At 42.1% G+C, this 16,207-nt stretch overlaps 1 protein-coding gene across 2 annotated transcripts in view; it reads left to right on the plus strand.

Annotated features, from left to right (window-relative positions):
* The window catches only part of POLR1E (RNA polymerase I subunit E), a 37,629-nt gene that overhangs the window by 9,255 nt on the left and 12,167 nt on the right, over nt 1-16,207 (plus strand). The window contains exons 2-6 of one of the 2 annotated variants that reach the window (XM_012769105.2): nt 3,986-4,075; nt 12,155-12,253; nt 12,819-12,922; nt 14,028-14,104; nt 15,340-15,425. In XM_012769105.2, the coding sequence (XP_012624559.2) occupies nt 12,178-12,253; nt 12,819-12,922; nt 14,028-14,104; nt 15,340-15,425 (343 nt within the window). In that variant the 5' untranslated portion in view covers nt 3,986-4,075; nt 12,155-12,177. Of the gene's footprint in view, nt 1-3,985; nt 4,076-12,075; nt 12,254-12,818; nt 12,923-14,027; nt 14,105-15,339; nt 15,426-16,207 lie in introns of those variants that run through there. The other variant, XM_076008852.1, reaches the window with a different exon arrangement.

The raw sequence follows: 16,207 nt of genomic DNA on the forward strand, positions 1-16,207 counted from the left end.
TCAAATAAATAAAATATGGAATGCTGACAGTAAGCCAGGCAATATGACAGAGCCTTTCCTGTCTGTGGCCCTTTCAATAATGCTGTGACCTAGATATTATCTCAAATTTACAGACTGGCAAAAGTTAAAATGATTTGTATACTCGGTACTTAGGCGAGTGTGGAAATGGGCACCCTACTATATTGTTGATGGGAGTATCATCGATGTTCTCTTTGAAGATGGTAGTATCTATCAAAATTTTAAATATGGATTCATTCTCTTCTAGCTGGCAATTCCTTTAAAGAAACGTATACTACTGGCTGGGCACAGTGGCTCACGCTTGTAATCCTAGCACTCTGGGAGGCCAAGGCGGGAGGATTGCTGGAGGTCAGGAGTTCGAAACCAACCTGAGCAAGAGCGAGACCCCGTCTCTACTATAAATAGAAAGAAATTAATTGGCCAACTAATATATATATAGAAAAAATTAGCCGGGCATGGTGATGCATGCCTGTAGTCCCAGCTACTCGGGAGCCTGAGGCAGGAGGATCGCTTGAGCCCAGGAGTTTGAAGTTGCTGTGAGCTAGGCTGACGCCAGGGCACTCACTCTAGCCCAGGCAACAAAGCGAGACTCTGTCTCAAAAAAAAAAAAAAAGAAAGAAAGAAAGAAAGAAACATACACTACTGAAACACACAAATGTAGAAAAATAAATCCAGGGCTGTTTACCACAGCTTTGTTAGTAGAAGGAAAGAAAAAAGAAACAATGTAAAAGTGCATCTACAGAGAATTATAAAAAGTTAATATGTACATATTGTCGACTAAAGAAAAAAAATCAAGCTTTTAAAGGACTAAAGTTATTTGTATTCAGAAGTGTTACTGAGGACAATAGACCAAGGCCTGTAGGCTGGGAGCAGCTCCTTAGAAAGGTTCTGTCAGACTGCTCCAGCACAGTATTTCAACTCACTGCTTGTATGCAGTGAGGTTAAGTATGTGCAAAATGACTTGCTCAGACGTTACATTAAAGCAAAATTACATCAAGTTTTGGGTATAGGAGTACATCTGGTTATAGATTACAGAGGCGTAATCACTAACTCCATCAGACGTTAACTTTTTTTTTTTCTTTTTTTTGAGGCAGGGTCTTGCTCTGTTACCCAGGCTAAAGTGCAGTGGCGTCATCATAGCTTACTGCAACTTCAAACTCCTGGGCTCAAGCCATCCTCCTGGCTCAGTCTCCAGAGTAGCTGTGACTACAGGCACGAACCACCACACCTGCCTATTTTTTTTTAATTTTTTGTAGAGACTGGTCTCACTATGTTGCCCAGGCTGCAGACATTATCCTATATGTAGGAAATGGTAAGGACTAAAGTCATTCATTTTTTAAGGAATATAGTGACTCAGGCAAAAGGTGTGGGGAGCCATGTGCTGTATCCTCTTTATTCTTCAAAGCATCCCTCCAGGTTGGGCATGGTGGCTCTAGCATTCTGGAAGGCTGAGGTGGGAGGATCGCTCGAGGTCAGGAGTTCGAGACCATCCTAATGAAGACCCCGTCTCTACTAAAAATAGAAAGAAATTAGCTGGACAACTAAAAATATATAGAAAAAAATTAACCAGGCATGGTGGTGCATGCCTGTAGTCCCAGCTACTCAGGAGGCTGAGGCAGGAGGATCGCTTGAGCCCAGGAGTTTGAACTTGCTGTGAGCTAGGCTGACGCCATGGCACTCTGGCCCAGGCAACTATCTCCAAAAAAAAAAAGAAAGCATCCCTCCAAGGAGCTGCATGTCTTTACAGAGTCAGGGGTGAAATTATGCTGGCAAGCAGAAATGAAAAAACATGGCTTCTAACATTTGCTACTTTATATGGGCTTCTTCATCATTAAGGCTCCCATATACATACAGAACAAAGCAATAAAAACCTGCATGTGGAAGTATACATAAAAGTTTATAAATGTATGGCTAAGTATGAAAGAATACTATCAAACTGTTCATAATAATTACCTCAGTGAAGGAGAGTGGGATGGAGAATAAGATATTTTAAGAGGACCTTCTTAATTTTTAGTTTTATAGACTACTGTATTAATTTACCTCTTACAACAGGCATTATTTTAGTAGTATTTATGAAGACCAGGAATTTTAGGTTGTTTGGGTTTTCAAATCATTGACAAAATTCTTCCTAATCCATAAATTTCTTAATAAAAGTATCAATAAAAATACTTTTTGAACTAGGCAAATGAATCCAAAGATTAATAAAGAATATAATATTGCAAGAATAGCTAGAAAAGATATAGAAAAAATAAAGCAGCCATAGTCCTAACAATTACAAAAATACTTAATAGCTTTTATTATTTAAAACAATTTAGAACTGGCATATGAATAGACAGACAAATCCATGGATCAAACAGAGGATCCAGAAGTAGACCTAAATATATAACAAAATGTAGTATATGACAAAGTTAGCATTTCAAAGCAATGAGGGAAATATAGATTACTTTTTTAGAAAGGTATTGTGAAGCTGGGAAGTCTTTTGAGGAAAAAATGAGTTGGATATCTACCTCACTTTTTATAGTAAATTTAATATTAAATGAATCAAATATTAAAATATTTTAAAATATTTTCTAAACTAAATTATAAAAGAAGAAAACACAGAAGTTTATAAAATATAAGTATATATTTTGTATATATTTTATATATACTTTATATATTTATATATATTTTATATATACTTATATATTTTATATATATTTATAGTATATATTTTATATATGCTTATATTTTATAAACAGAGTAGACCTTTTTAAACAAAATATTAACACAAACCCTGAAAGCTGTAAAATAAGACTGATAATGTAGCTAAACAATAATTTACATTTTTCTATCATAGAAAAAATTTCACAATTAAAATCCAAACACAAAGTGCAGAGAAAACTATTTGCAACACATAAGATAGATCTAAAAGGCTAAGTTCCTTAGGCTTAATACATAAAGAGTTCCTGAAAATCTGTAAGACTAACAACCAACTATAAAAAATGAGCAAAGGATACAAATAGACAATTCATAGAAAAGGACATACAAAATGGCTGATAAACTGGTGTGCTATACAGATTATTTTAAGCTGAAAACATCTAACAAACAGTAGCCACAGGAAAAAAAATCTTACCTACACTTCTTTTACTGACTAAGTAAAGCTTCCGAAAAATACAGCTGCCATAAATCCCCTCTCCAGGAGGTTTACAGACAGAAAGGAGATGGACCACTTGAACCTGGATGAGAAATTACATAAATAAAAGATTATCAAAACTTTCTGTACCTTCCAGTTGTTTTCTCCCCATTTGTTTCTCATTAGTTTCCTACCATTTGCTTTCCCTTGCAGTCATAGCTTTCCTTCTTAGTAAGATGATATATAAATCCTTAACTCTAGCTGTTAAGGGAGCCACTTTTTGTGCACTTCCACATATGTGAATAAACTTTGTCTTTTCTTCTGCTAATCTGTCTTTTGTCAGTTAATTTGCAGTCTCCAATCACTGATCCCTGTTGGTAGAGGGAAAAAGCTTTTTTTCCTCTGAACACTATCAAAATTCAAGTACAAATAATATCATATTCAGTGATTATAGTTTTAGATTTTATCCTATACTTATACACAAGTGTAAAATCACATATGTACAATTATTTACTATAGCATTATTTGTATTCAACAATCCAAAACAAACTATCCATCAGTGGGTATTAGTTAAATGAATTAAAGTATATCCATACAATAGAATCTGTGCAGTTGTCAAATAAGAGAATTGAAGGAAGAAACAAAAAAGAATGAGAAGATTTCACTTCTGCTGTAACAGAGTGATTAACTGTTCCAAAACTCACTCCTTCCTCAGTAAACATGTAGAAAACTAGAAAAAATGAAACAACTGTTTTAAGACATTGGACAGTAGGCAGCACAAAACTGTGATCCCTGAGAGGGGAGAAAAAGAAAAAGCAATGGAGTCTTACAATTGCTTCTGCTTTCTACCTATAGACACCTTCTGGACAGTGGCACAGAATGGAGAATCCAAACAGAGCATGGTAGTCTCAATGAGTTGAAGAGAGACATTGGAATTCCAAAAGGGTGAGTCAGCTGGAATTTCCAGGGCAAATTACTGGTGAAGAAGGACCTATGCATAAAAAGAGTTCCAGAAATTTGCATGGGAATCTTCCAAGCTGTATATGAGTAGGATGGAATTCTACAAAGCTAGGCAAACAACAATTCTGAGAACTCAAAGCTGGGAGACATTTGAGTCCTGACTAGAAATTGAGTGATAAAAAATATCAGTAATTTTTTTTCTGCTTGTTTTCAAGTTTTTTAAAAGAAGAGCTCTTACATTTTATGTGAAATGGTATAATATTATCTCTGTACACTGATAATTTTAAAGATGCATGTTATAAATGGTAGAGTAGGAGTCAGCAAATATTTTCTGTAGAGGGCCAGATAGTATAATAAATATTTTAGACTTTGCACACTACATATTTTGCATATTCATCACGTATTTTTCACTCTCTTTTTATTTGGGGGGGGGTTGTTTTTATTTTTGTTTTTTGCAACTCTTTTTTTTTTCTTATTTTTTAAATTTTTATTTATTTATTTATTTTGAGATAGAGTCTCACTCTGTTGCCCAGGCTAGAGTGCCATGGTGTCAGCCTAGCTCACAGCAACCTCAAACTCCTGGGCACAAGTGATCCTTCTGCCTCAGTCTCCCAAGTAGCTGGGACTACAGGCATGTGCCACCATGCCCAGCTAATTTTTTTTATATGTATTTGTAGATGTCCAGCTAATTTCTTTCTATTTTTAGTAGAGACGGGGTCTCGCTCTTGCTCAGGCTGGTCTCAAACTCCTGAGCTCAAACAGTCCTCCCGCCTCGGCCTCCCAGAGTGCTAACGGCACCCAGCCATTTTTTTGTAACTCTGAAGAAATGTAACACTCTTAGCTCAAGAATTATACAAAAATAGGCCAAAGACCAAATTTGGCCTGTGTGACACTGTTATGGACTGAACATTCGTGTCCTCTCCCCCAAACCCATGTGTTGAAGCCCTAACCCCCAATGTGATGGTGATATTAGGAGGTAGGGCCTTTGGGAGATAATTGGCTTTAGATGAGATCTTAAGGGTAGAGTACCCATGATGGGATTAGTGCCATAAGAAGAGGAAGAGACACTAGAGCTTCTCTCTCTGTTATGTGAAGTTACAGTGAGAAGGTGGCCATCTGCAAGGCAGGAAGGGGCCCTCACCAGAAACAATATCTGCTGGCACCTTGAGCTTAGACTTCACAGTCTCCAGAACTGTGAAAAATAAATGTCTTTTATTTAAGCCACTCTATAGAATTTTATTATAGCAAACCAAGCAGACTAACATAGTTATATTTGTCACCCCTTTCTCTAGACCAAACACTGAAAACATTAAACAAAAAGTACATCTAATAAAGCAATAGTAGAAATAAAATGTAATACTAAAAGTAGTCAAATAATCCAAAAGAATACAGGAAAAAGGAATAAAAAGAAATGGAACAAATAGAAAACAGTAGCTGGATGGTAGATTTAAACATGACCATGTTGACAATTACATTAAATGTAAATGTTCCAAAAACTTTAATTAAAAGGCAGAGATGGTTAGACTGAATAAAAAAGCAAGACTCAACTGTATGCTGTCCATAATAAACCTGTTTTAGATATAAAGACACAAATAGGTTAAGAGTAAAAGTTTGGAAAAAGATATGCCATACAAACACCAATCATAAGAAAACTGGAATGACTATATTAATATCTGGTAAAGTGGATTTTAGGATGTTATATTGCAAGAGATAAAGAAGGATAAAGAAGAGTTCATCGAGAAGCGGTAACACACCTGAATGAGTATGCTTTTAGTAACAAAGCTTCAAAACACATGTCTTAGTCCATTCTCTATTGCTCTAACATTACTACAGACTGGGTAATTTATAAAGAAAAGAAATTTGTTTGGCTCACGGTTCTGGAGTGTGGGAAATCCAAGAGCATGGTACTGGAATCTGGTAAGGGTCATCCCATAGTGGAAAGGTAAGCAAGTGCATGAGCCAGAGAGAAATGGGGCTGAACTCATCCTTTTTTATCAGGAAACTATTTCTCTGATAATTAACCCACTCTTTCAATAATAGTGTTAATTCTTTCATGAAGGCAGAGACCTTATGACCAAGTCATGTCTTAATATTGTTACAATGGCAATTAAATTTCAACATGAGTTTTGGAGGGGACGTTCAAACCATAGCAACCCATAAAGCCAAGAAAACTGACAGAACTGAAAAGAGAACTTCTAGAGATTCAACAGTATCCACCCTAGAGTATACGGTTTTCCTTTACTAGTTCCTAAGGGCATAGATCATACATTTTTTATATCTTTCAAAGTATCTTGTACAATGTTAGAGGACAGAATGAAGATTTTTTTTTTCGAGACAGAGTCTCACTGTGTTGTCCGGGACAGAGTGCCATGGCGGTAGCCTAACTCAAACCTAACCTCAAACTCCTGGGCTCAAGCGAGCCTTCTGCCTCAGCCTGCCTCATAGGTGGGACTACAGGCACATGCCACCATGCCCGGATAACTTTTTCTATATATTTTTAGTTGTCTGGCTAATTTCTTTCTATTTTTTTAGTAGAGACGGGGTCTTGCTTTTGCTCAGGCTGGTCTCAAACTCCTGAGCTCAAACAATCCTCCTGCCTCCATCTCCCAGAGTGCTAGGATTATAGGCATGAGCCACTGCGCCTGGCCTTACAGAATGAAGATTTTTAAAGATCTAAAAATTATTTGGAGAGAAATTTTACTATGTATATTAGGAATCTTTTTTAATGTTCTTGCTTTTTGACTCATTTCAAATCCTAAGATTCCATCCAAAGGAATCCATCCACACCAGCAAAGTTTTATGCTCAAAATGTTCATTGACATGTTGCCCATAATGGTGAAAAAATGGGAAGTAGCCTAAATGTTCCACTAAATAATTGGATGTGTAAACTCTGTGGCAACATTCAGTAGACTATCATGTGAGATTTGAGAAAATGCTTACAAGAGAATTTTAAATTTTCGTTTAAAGGAAGGATACAAAATTGAATACAATATTATATCAACTATATAAATATACATATGCAAGAGAAAAAACTAGAAAGAAGTACAACAGAATGCTAACAATGGTTTCCATTAGGTGGGGAGGGTATCATAGTTTACTATAATTTTATTCTTTACATTTTTCTCTTTTTTCCAATATTGTATATCAAATACAAAAATGTATTTCTTTGATAATTTTTTAAAAATCTAATAAATATTGGGAAAAATGTAAATATCTGAATGGGCTGAATTTAACATGATTAAATTGAACAGGCCCTAATGTAAAGCTCTGAATCCCGCTTTAAAAAAAAGTGGCAGGTGCAGGAATTTGAGACTAGCCTGAGCAACATAGCAAGATTCTATCTTACAAAAAATAGAAAAATTAGGCCAGGCACGGTGGCTCACACCTATAATCCTAGCACTCTGGGAGGCCAAGGCAGGCAGATCACTCAAGGTCAGGAGTTCAAAAAATTAGCCAGGCTTGGTGGTATGCACATGTAAGTCCAGTACTCTGGAGGCTGAGGCAGGAGGATCACTTGAGGCCAGGAGTTTGAGGTTGCAGTGAGCTATGATGACGCCACTACACTCCAGCCTAGGGAACAGAGAAAGACACTGTCTCAACAAGAAAGGGGGGGAGAAAAGCAGTGGCTTGACCAAGGGAATAGTAGCCAGTGGAGAGGATGAGGTCACCTGAGAAAAGTGGCAAGAAAAAGATCAGGGGGCCTAGTCCTGAGGCCTATGAGTTCACAATCTTTTCATGTTAAGATGTTAAGTAACAGAGAGGTGTAGCTGGGAAGGAGCAAGATGGAGTCAAGTACCCAAGGGAAGTGACATTTCATAAAAAATGGTCAGGTGGTGGCTCACACCTACAATCCTAGCTCTCTGGGAGGCTGAGGCGGGTGGATTGCTTGAGGTCAGGAGTTCGAAACCAACCTGAGCAAGAGCGAGACCCTGTCTCTACTATAAATAGAAAGAAATTAATTGGCCAACTAATATATATAGAAAAAATTAGCCAGGCATGATGGTGCATGCTTGTAGTCCCAGCTACTCGGGAGGCTGAGGCAGGATTGCTTGAGCCCAGGAGTTTGAGGTTGCTGTGAGCGAGGCTGACGCCATGGCACTCACTCTAGCCTGGGCAACAAAGGAAGACTCTGTCTCAAAAAAAAAAAAAAAGTGGCAGGGATGATGTGACTTAGCAGAAGCAAAGTCAAGAATTATTGTTTATTTTTAACCTCAAATAAGGTAACTGAGCTGTATAGATGCTTAGAATAAATGCACATGTTGGAGAGGTATGGTGTGCAGAACAAGGGAGGTGATGGATCCTCTGTGTTCTATGCTACCCAGCCCAGAATTGGAATATTGATCTGTGTGGAGCCCCATGGTAGAAAAAGACTCCAGATATACTAGTGTATGTCCAGCAGAGGTGACCAGGATGAGGAGGGACCTGGAAGGTTTGGTGTGGAAGGGATAGCTAAGGGGCTGGGAGTTGCTGAGAGAGGAGAGGACCAGAAAAATGGAAAGCATGATACAAGTATTCAGGTTTTTGAAGGGCTCAGGGCAGAGTAGTCGGTTGTGTTCTGCGTGGCCCTGTAGAGCAGGACTGGAGCTATAGAGGGAAGCTACAGAAGGCAGATTCAGCTCTGTGTAAGGAAAAACCTGTTCAAGGTGAAAAGCCTGCCTTATAAGAAGTGAGTTGTCTATGTGTATAGGTATGCAAGCAGAGTCTGTATTGGGATATGAAGCGAGAGAAAAGGAATGAAAAAGGAGAAAACAGGAGTGAGACAAATAGAAAAAGAGAGGAAGGAAGAAAAAAGAGAGGCAGAGGCACAAGAAAGAAAAGAGGTGAGGCAGAAGCAGCAGTTTTCAGAGTATAGGGTCAGTCACTGCAAACACACTGTGTGTGGGATCTGACTTGCCTTTTCAGGTATTCATTAGCATTATCCGGAAGCACCAGCAGATGGAGATATTACCCAAGGAAAGGAGGACTCTGCTTCCCTTCCTCCCTTTGCTCCGCTTTAAAAATCAAGTTTTTCGTCTCTGAAAATGATTCTGAGAGAGAACTCCAGATATCTCTGAATTTCCAAACTAAATTTCCAAATGTTTTATGGTAAATTCTGTCTGTGATTATCCATGATTCTAACTTAGAAGAGGCTACTGTAGACTTTTGCATTTTGGGCACTGCCCATGCAGGGCTCCCTCCATCCTGCCCCATCCCAGTTATATATGCACGTATGTATATGCACATGGTGTGTGTATGTGTGTCTTTTGAATCACTGTTACATAATTAAACAACATAGGGGTATACTATGATCCTCTTCCCAGCCACCCCACCATTAACATTTTGCTTCCCTAGATAGAATCTCTATCACTTGGAATTCTTGCCAGTGGTATTTCTGAGAGTTTTTGCTCTCAACAGGTGTGTGGTACTCTTCACTGTTCCACCTAGCTCCAAAGCAGTCAATCCTGGGGATTTTCACATAATTTGTCTGATGGGCAAAGAGGTGCCTCAAAATCAATCTTGTACAAGAGTGCTTCCCAAATTTCAAGCACACATGAATCACCTGCTGATTTTGATTGAGAAGATTTGATAGGGCTGGAGATACTATGTTGCTAACAAGTTCCCAAGTGATATAGATGCTGCTGCTTTCATGGACCACACTTTGTGTAGCAAGGCCATACAATGTGTCCCTATATCATGAGGGGCCAAGACACTTCTGTCAAGAACTATACTTGGCTCCATGTAGCTACTGCTGTCTTTGTCACCCCTTAACTTTGATTTAACTGTTCATATTTTCATTCAATCAATCAACATTTACAGAGTCTAGTATGTGTAAGCTGTATGTCAGTTGATTTTAACCAACATTACTAAGCATCTTTAGTTCTAGTCCCTGTGCTAGGCTTCCAAGATCAGTGATAATCCATGCCCATTCCTTGCTCTGTCACTCATTCACTCCACATTTATTGAGGGTCTACTGTGTGCAAGCATTGTTCCCAGAGTTGGAGGTACAGCAGTGAACAAAACAAACATAAATCTATTTTTTATTGTTTAATCCCAACATTGTTTATTGTTAACCCCAATTAAGTTTAGTGAGAAAAAGATCAATGGGGGAGACAGACAAATAATTACACAATTAAGCTCTTTTTCTTCTTCCTTTTCCCTTTCTGAACAATTCAACCCAAAAGTTATTAGGTGGAGTCAAGTAAATTAGCCTTCCAATCAGAGGAAAAGCTATGACAGCTAATGCAACACATGATTCTTGACAAGATTTTTTTGCTATAAAAACATTATTGGAGGCCCAGCGCTGCTCACGCCTGTAATCCTAGCACTTTGGGAGGCCAAGGCAGGAGGATCACTTGAGCCCAGGAGTTCACTTTAGCCCAGGAGTTCGAGACCAGCCTGAGCAAGAGCAAAACTGTCTCTACAAAATAATAGAAAAATTAGCCAGGCATAGTGGTGCATGCCTGTAGTCCCAGCTACTCAGGAGGCTGAGGCAGGAGGATTGCTTGAGCCCAGGAGTTTGAGGTTGTAGTGAGTTAGCTATGATGAGGCCACTGCATTCTAGCCTGGGCAAATAGTGAGACCCTGCCTCAAAAAAAATAAACAAAAAACAAAAACCCCAAACATTGGATGTGAGGGTGATCTGGCTGTGACATCTGTCACCCCATCGTTGATCGCCAGGATTGATTCGACTTCCTCCTTCACCGCTCCCTGTGGGGCGCTCCCGAAGCTGCGCACTCACTCCGTGGAAGAGGATGATCTTCCTGATAGAGGATTGTTCTTCAGTCAAGGGTATATGAGTAGCTGCGCTCCCCTGCTAGAACCTCCAAAAAAGCTTTCAAAAACCCAAACATTATTGGGACAATTGGTGAACTTAAAGAGGGTGTAAGGATTATATGATAGTAATATATCAATGCTAATTTTCTGATTATGATGGCTGTATTGTAGTTATTTAGGGAATGTCCTTGTCTGCAGGAAATACCATAGTCTTCAGGGGTGATGGCATATCAGGTTGATAACTTACTCTAAATGGTTCATGACAAAAAATGTTCTTTACACTGTACTTGCATGTTTCTGTAAGTTTGAGATTGGGTAATTAGAAGTGTGACAAGTACTAAGAAAAAGGGGCCTGCAGACGTTCGGAGCATCTTGGGTGTTGGGGTCAGGGAAGGGATGGGGAAGTGAAAGTGATTTACAGAACAGAGATTAGTCAACCTTGAGTTCTTGCCCTTCATCTACATGCCCTTTGGACGAGACAAAAGGTGTCCGGACTAGGACCATGCTTAAAGGCCTCCTTTTGCCCTCCTCCTGCTCTAATTCCCCGTGCAGAAGAAGAGTTGAATCCTCAGGAACAAAGGGGCATGTCTATCAGCTAGGACTACCCCTTTTTAGTCTATTCCAGAACCTCTCCCTGTCCAAATGCTCTGAGCTTGGTGGGCTTCTCCTCCTGGTCCATCCTCGGAGTTGATTGAGCCACAGGTTTGTGCAGCCTCTGCCCGGGAGGGACCATGGCAGGGAGCTGTTTGCAGGGCTGTGGACAAAGTTGGACTTAGAGCTGGATGTCCACGTGTGTGGGTGGGAGGCCCTAGGGAGGGGCAGCTCCCCGCCAGCTGCCACATTTATTGGGGCTCAAGGAGTTCCTGTCAAGAGAATCCTAAATTTGAACTTGGCCTTTCAGGTGTTGAGAAGATATATTTGTCACAGTAGCAGAGAGAGACGATACTCTGTCTCGACCGTGCTGAGCGGGAAGAAGGCCCACACCAAGATTAGGCTGAAGCCGCAGGACCCTTGGGCGCTTGGGGCTCTAGACGCGCCAAATCCGTAAAGTGCGGACGAGCGATGGGCCAATCAGATGCTGCGCCTTAGAGAGGCCGGCCAGGGAGGGGTGTGGCGCCGAGTGGGCGGAGACCACGCCTGTACGCGAAGAAGGGCGGGGATGACACGCCTCGGGGCGTGGGGGGCGGAGCCGCGCGTCTCCACGCACTCTGGGCGGTGCCGGGGGAGGCCACGCCCCTTCCGGCTTGCTGCTCTGCTCTGCTTCCCGCGTGTTAACTAGTGCGGTGGTGACTGCGGCTGTGTTAACCCCAGGGCTTGGCGGCCAGACAGGCGAGATGGCGGCAGAGGTGTTGCCGAGTGCGAGGTGGCTGTATTGTGGCGAGCCCGAGGAGAGCCAGAGAGCTGTGCTGGGTAAAGACTGCGGAGCTGGAACAGAGTTCCCCGTAACCCTCTCCCCTTCCGTCTCCGTACCTCTGCTGTCCTGCCCTCCTGCTAGGTCCGCTCACCTGCTGGGCCAGGACCCCCTCTAAGTCTCCGCCACTCCTTTCGGCTCGGCCAGGGTTCCCCTGTCATATCGCCATCTTTCTGTCACTACCTCTCAGCTGGATGATGACATCCCAGTCACCTCCTTCCCAGGGCTCTGTCCAGGACCATGACGAGCCCTCACCACCAGGCCTCCCACCTGACCCATTTCCCTTTGTGTCTCTAGGTCTGGATCAGGCCTTCTCTGTCAGCCTCATTCCCTCCCCCTCCCTGCCCTCCGTCATTCCTGCCTGCCACAGCCCTTCCTCAGGGCTTCCCCCTCCACTACCACCTCTCCATACCCTCTTTCCAGTGGGCTCAGGACCTTAATCCCCCTTTAAGTCAGGACCTGAGCTTCCTTGCCATCTGCATTCCAACAATCACCCCTGTTACTCCCCACCATACACTATGGGTTCTTCTGCCCTCATCTCATTCACGGGCTGCACTCTTACAGTCCAGTTCTCCAATGGAAAGCTGCAGAATCCAGGCAACATACACTTTACCTTATACAAGAGCAGTGACTCCACAAACCCCAGGAAGAGGAATCAGCGGATCCTGGTAAGTGCTGCAGTTGGCAGTTGCTTCCACTCTGCGGGTCTCAGGAGGCCCCTTGGGTGTGGGTGGATGTGGGAGAGAGTGAGGAGACCAAAAGGGAGTAAATAGGGAGTAGCAAATGGGACTCTGAGGCCCAGCAGCTTGGGGCATGGATACAGGCTCCATCCCTGTTTAGTACTTTTGGTGTAGTCATTTGTTCTTTCAACAAGCATCTATCGGATACCCACTGTATCCCATGCAGTAAGCTACTGGGGAAAGGGCCAAATCAGACCTGGCCCCACTCTAATGAGTTCATACTCCAGAGCAGGGTTTCTGAACCTCAGCACTAGTGGCATTTTGGGCTAAATAATTCTTTCTTGTGGGTGGCAGTCCTGTGCATCACAGGATGGTTAGCAGCATCCCCGGCCTCTGCCCACTAGATGCCAGCAGCACTGGTGTGGATTTCCTTGGGTTGAGAAACTACTCTAGAGAAGAGAGAACTGACCATGAGGGACACTGACAGGGTAGACAAAGGTCAGAGGCCAAGTGAGGGGAGTACAGGGCAGAATGAGCTCAGCAGGAGGAGAGGGCTCTGTTTACTGGAATGCCATCCTTGTGGAGGGTGCATTGGAGCTGAGCCTTGAAGGACGGAGGGAGAGTTTGATGATGAGGTTTGGTGTTCCAAGTAAAGAGTAGATGAGAAGGACAAACACACATGACTGGGGAGTCAATCAGCCATTTCCATGGTCCTGGGAGTATATACGGAACAGCTGTGGGAGAAGTGGGCCAAGAGGATTGCTTACAGAATCGGATTGTTGCCTACCTCTAAGTGCTGAAGGCCAGGGCCTCTCTCTCAAGTCCTGTGATGATGTGACTCCTCCAAGAACTTAAATACCAGTTAGAAGCCAGCATCATCTGAGGCTTCCCTTTCAAAAGCCCTCTTGCCCTTCTTCCAGAGATACCCCAGATTCCCTTAGAGATAGTGGGGCTGGAGCATTTCCCAGAAGCTCTCTAGTTCTGATCCACTGTAGTTCTGGATTCTAAAGCTTCTGCGATGTAGAAAAGAGAGACGATGCTTATACCTTTCAATGCTGGTTGTAAATGAAGTTTCCTCCTGTCTACATTTTAGGCAGCTGAAACAGACAGACTTTCCTATGTGGGAAACAATTTTGGGACTGGAGCCCTCAAATGCAACACTCTGTGCAGGTGATACTGGGGGAAGGGACAGTGGGATGGGCGATGGGCCGGGGCATGATGGCAGCACTGGCACTGCTGCTTTGGGTTTATTTTAGGGGCAGTGGGAGGAATCTAGGGAGGCTTAGTAGGTCTCTGGGTTCCTTGACTCCAGGGCCCTTACCCCAGCCTGTAGACATTCCTGGAAGGGCAAGGTGATTTATATTTGTCAAATTTCCTAAAAACCTCATTTATTTGCAAGCTTACATATTTACAACTATCTTATTCCAGAAGGCAGCTTTCTCCACTAGTTTGGAGTGTGTGAACAGTGGGTCAAAGCTTGCCTGGAGTTTGCCTTGGAACTAACTACAAGAAAAGAATTTGGTAGTGTTGAAGGCTCTGGGAGCCTGGAGTTTCCATCCAGCTGTGCTGCTGATTGACTGAGTGACTTTGGACAACTGCTTGTCACTGACCCTGGGTCTACTCCTCTGCACAGTGAAGACTGTCCAGCCTGAACTATCTATAACTCTCAGGGGCTCTTAACAGTGCACTCCCCTCACAAAGGTGCACTAGTTCAGATTGGTCTTCTCCCCATTTGCTTGCATTTGTGTCCATAAAATGTACATGTGCAGTAAATTCTGGTGTAATTGTAAATTTTTATACACCAAAAGGGTTTCTCATTATAATACAGCAGTGATTCCAAATATGATCAGCTATCAGAATGACTTGGTAGCTTTTTCCCCAGAACCACCTCCTGTCCCTTCCCTGCCTTTTCGCTCTCCATGCATGGAATCACTGCTGTAGGGTATTATTGTTACCCATGAGCAAGTTAAGCATTCCTCAGCTATGTTGGGGAAGAAGGAAGGTTGAGAACTTTTAAAAAGGAAAAAGATGGGAGGCCGAGGCAGGCGGATTGCTTGAGGTCAGGAGTTCGAAACCAGCCTGAGCAAGAGCAAGACCCTGTCTCTACTATAAATAGAAAGAAATTAATTGGCCAACTAATATACATAGAAAAAATTGGCCGGGCATGGTGGCGCATCCTGTAGTCCCAGCTACTTGGGAGGCTGAGGCAGGAGGATCGCTTGAGCCCAGGAGTTTGAGGTTGCTGTGAGCTAGGCTGACGCCATGGCACTCACTCTAGCCTGGGCAACAAAGCGAGACTCTGTCTCAAAAAAATAAAAATAAAAAAAAAAAAAGAAAAAAGGAAGTTGTGTAAATGATACTTTCGAATAATCTATCATCACTGCTGTTATTCCTTCTTTATTCAGGCACTTTGTAGGAGTTTTGAACAAGACCTCTGGCCAAATGGAAGTATATGATGCTGAATTGTTCAACATGCAGCCACTGTTTTCAGGTAGGTCCCAGCCATGAAAGCTGACAGAAACACTGTGTATTTTGAGTTTGTGAGATGAGTTGGTTTGAGTTTTAGATTTGTAAAACACATGTTGTAGTTGTTTTTAAATGAATGCCTTTCTGTTAGTTTGTTTTTCTTTTCTTTTTCTTTTTTAGAAAAAGTTTTAGAGTTTGTTTTATTCAGCAAACATTTATTGATGACCTACTGTTGGACCAGGCACCAATCTAAGGGCTGAGGATGTCACAATAAGACAGAGATCTGTCCCCATAGTGTTTATAGACTTGACATCAGAAACCATTTTAGTTAAAGCAAGATGAGCAATGATAAGAGCAGAATATTACAGCTGTGCTCCCCAACCCCTGGGCCTCAGATGGTTACAGGTTGGTGGCCTTTTAGGAACTGGGCCACATAGCAGGAGGTGAGTGACAGGTGAGCCAGCAAAACTTCATCTGTATTTACAGCTGCTCCTCATTGCTCACCATCCCTCCCCCTGCAATCTGTGGAAAAATTGTCCTCCATGAAACCTGTCCCTGGTGCCAAAAAAGTTGGGGACTGCTGTATTAATTAGGGTATGTCTGATGTGAAATTCTTCTCCATCAAAGGTTTTTCTTAATTCTTTTTTTTTTTTTTTTTTTTTGAGACAGAGTCTCACTTTGTTGCCTAGGCTAGAGTGAGTGCCGTGGCGTCAGCCTAGCTCACAGTAACCTCAAACTCGTGGGCTCAAGTGATCCTCTTGCCTCAGCCTCCTGAGTAGCTGTGACTACAGGCATGTGCCACCATGC

Source organism: Microcebus murinus, chromosome 12 (assembly GCF_040939455.1).
Source record: "Microcebus murinus isolate Inina chromosome 12, M.murinus_Inina_mat1.0, whole genome shotgun sequence".
In the NCBI taxonomy this organism is placed as follows: Eukaryota; Metazoa; Chordata; class Mammalia; order Primates; family Cheirogaleidae; genus Microcebus; species Microcebus murinus.